At 38.6% G+C, this 3,300-nt stretch overlaps 1 protein-coding gene across 1 annotated transcript; it reads left to right on the top strand.

Annotated features, from left to right (window-relative positions):
- Positions 1-385: 385 nt before the first annotated feature.
- Positions 386-1,807, top strand: LOC141630323 (uncharacterized). The gene is made up of 2 exons (XM_074443160.1): positions 386-647; positions 987-1,807. The coding sequence occupies exons 1-2, from the start codon at positions 386-388 to the stop codon at positions 1,805-1,807; spliced, it is 1,083 nt and encodes a 360-aa protein (XP_074299261.1).
- Positions 1,808-3,300: the final 1,493 nt, after the last annotated feature.

The raw sequence follows: 3,300 nt of genomic DNA, 5'->3' as shown, positions 1-3,300 counted from the left end.
TGGCAGGCTCAGTAAACAAGCTAATGCAACTCTGATCACTCTTATTCGGGTGGGTATCCTCTTGAAGAGGTCCATTGATACGCTTAAAATCTGACTAGTGCTTAAAGGGATTTAAAGTACTACTAAAAAAAAACAAAGTGCAAATTCTTTTCTGGTTATCCATGCAAAAGAACTCCACAATTAAGCGTTCTTGGCTGGGAGTAGTCTTAGGATGAGTGACCTCCTGGGAAGATTCCCGACATACGCATGAGTGAGGACAAAATTTGCTGGAAAGGAACCGTGTTTATATGTGGGCTATGTACACAGCCTGACGAGCTATCATGAGTGATCGCTCCCGACCTTAGGTATGAGCTGTGGTGTTACAAAGAAGGTCTGCAATACAGTCATGGATTTCAGACCTATATCATGCTGCACAACTTTTTATAAGACTATTAGCAAAATACTTTCAAATAGCTTTCAGCATATCCTTCCAAAGATCATTTGGCCTGAACAAGCAGCATTCATTAAGGGGAGGGATGTCCATGAGAACATTATGATGTCACAAACTTTAGTGAAGGGCTATGGCAGAAAATACTTAACTCCAAGATGCTTAATCAAGATTGACATATGGAAAGCTTTTGATTCTCTCCAATGGGGTCTTGTTAAAAGTATGATGGTTGCCCTAAAGTTTCCCACTCAATTCATTGATTGGATTATGATAACTGCCCTAAAGTCTCTCTTAAACTTAATGGCTCTGTTCATGGATTCTAAGTGGACTTAGGAAATGTGATTCACTCTCCCCTTATCTTTTTGTTTTCATCGTGGAACTGCTTTCATGGTATTTGAGAAAACTCTGCTCCCAACTAAACGTTTCTCATCACCCAAAATGCGCAAAACTTGAGCTTACACACCTTATCTTTACTGATGATTTGATGGTCTTCACTAGGGGGATGTGCCCTCTGTGAAAGTTTTACTTCATACTCTTTAGAATTTCTCAAATTGGTTAGGCTTATATGCAAGTACAAAAAAAAATGACATATATTTTGGTGGGGTTTCATCCGCTATCAAGGCACAAATTCTTCATGTCACTAGGTTTTCTGAGGGAAGCTTCCCCTTTAGCTATCTTGGCATTCTACTGGATACTGCTAGGATTCATGAAGACACATATGGAGCTTTGATAAACAAAGTTCAATCTCATTTACGTCATTGGTCTACTAGATTTTTCTCTTATGTAGGAAAGGTACAACTATTGAACTCTGTCATGTTTAGGATAACTAATTTTTGGTGTGCCAGTGCTCTCCTCCCTAAAAACACCATCAAAATCATAAACAAACTATGTAATGATTTTTTCTGGAACATTGAGGAAGGAAAACAAAAACTTTCCTTTCAAAGTTGGAAAAATATTTGCTCATCATGGGATGAAGGAGGTTTTGATATAAAGGAAATGCTTTCATGGAACAAAGCAGTCCTTGCAAAAAAGATATTGATTCATGATACAAAACAAACTGGCCTGTGGTTCTCTTGGAATAAGGCTTATATTTTTCCTTCTACTACCATATGGGAGGTGCAAGGAAAAAGTCATTACTCAGAAAAATTTAGGAGTATAACTTCAGTCAAGGAAGAGATTATTTGCAGACCAGTCTCTCCATATTTAGCTATTTCCCTCTTCCACTCATGGATACATGGAGATAAATTCTGTCTCAAAAAAGCTTATGCTTGGTTCAAGACCCATCAAAACATTCTTCCTTGGGCACTTGCTCTAAGGCAGCCCTATATTGTGCCTAGCCACAACATCATCACATCAACGAAAGCTAGCCACCATATATAACCTTAATGCTCGAGGAATCTGCATCATAAATAGGTGTATACTCTGTAAAGCTCACAATGAGTCACATGAATAGAAAGCACAAAAGGCATTGTAAAACTGGCTGGCTAAGAAGCTATATTGCTGCTTTATGATATTACATCTGGAAAGAAAGGAATACGCGGGTGTTTCATGGTACTGAGAAGACAGTTGAACAATTGCTACATATAATCAGGTTCAGGATCCGTGTTCGAATCTTGCACAACATAAAAGTAGTGCACTATGATAAGGCTGTCCAATGCTTAAATAGAATTTAGGCTTTTTGATTTGCTTTAGGGGTTATTCTTTTGTATGAAATCTTGTCCTAATATTTTTCCCTATATGAATAAATAAAATGGACTACAATTTCTTAAAAATAATAATAATGATAACAACAACAATAACAATAATAATAATAATAATAATAACAACAACAACAACAACAACAACAACAACAACAACAACAACAACAACAACAACAACAACAACAACAACAACAACAACAACAACAACAACAACAACAACAACAACAACAACAATAACAATAATAATAATAATAATAATAATAATAATAATAATAATAATAATAATAATAATAATAATAATAATAATAATAATAAATATCATAGAATAGGCCCATCATTCTCTTCTTCTGTACAGAAATAATAATAATAACCTGACACACACACACACGAACAATTTTCTATCCTTCAGAGTTATACCCGGCCGGTCAACAACACACCCCTCGGCAACACAATTTTCGCTCAATGGTTTCATCAAAATAAATTGGTGGCAGAACTCGGTTGAAGATGGTGGAGAACAGTGACGTTGTAGGTTAAATGATATGCATGGTCAGATTCGGCGCTGAATCGGAATTATATGAAGTAATGACAGCCTTGGTCGTGTGAATTGCAGTTGTTAGTATCGCAACTGATTTAAGATGGTTGGTGGTTGTCGTGGTGGTGGAGCAGCAATGGCGTGTGGTGATCTGAACCTTGTGGTCACTACTGGTAGCGTGAAGGTGCCGCGAGAACAGGTGGCGAATTGATGGTGTGTAGAGGGTACAGTGGTCTGACCTCGGGATGGATGCCATGGTGATGATTGGGTTGTTCATGGAGGCTCGTGTCAAATTGATGATACCCAGATCGCTGCCATCGAGTGGACGTGCTGCTGGTGTCGGATTCTGGGGTTCAACAAGAGCGGTGGTGCGAATTGATGATTAATGTGCTGGTTGCACATTGGAACCGGGTTTTGGGTTCTGAATATGCGTGTGATGCAGGGGATTCTTGAATTGTCGTGTGACAATTCTGCTGCTCCTCGTGTGTGTATCAGATTTGTGTCATTTCGATTCCAAGCTCAAAGGCAGTTGAGGGGCGTAGTAAATGGTGCTGCAACTCGGAATTAGATGTTGCCATGATGGTGCGGAGGTGGTGATGAATGGTGGTGAAGATGGGTGAAGGAGATGATTTTTTGGGCCA

This window comes from Silene latifolia, chromosome Y (assembly GCF_048544455.1).
Source record: "Silene latifolia isolate original U9 population chromosome Y, ASM4854445v1, whole genome shotgun sequence".
Lineage (NCBI taxonomy): Eukaryota > Viridiplantae > Streptophyta > Magnoliopsida > Caryophyllales > Caryophyllaceae > Silene > Silene latifolia.
This window is presented reverse-complemented; position numbering and strand designations above follow the sequence as displayed.

Bases quoted from the DNA above. Each gene is read 5' to 3' on its own strand.
- LOC141630323 (XM_074443160.1), top strand. From the start codon at position 386: ATGGATTTCAGACCTATATCATGCTGCACAACTTTTTATAAGACTATT. The intron at 648-986 runs GTATGATGGTTG...CAAATTGGTTAG, and splicing joins CCAATGGGGTCTTGTTAAAA to GCTTATATGCAAGTACAAAA.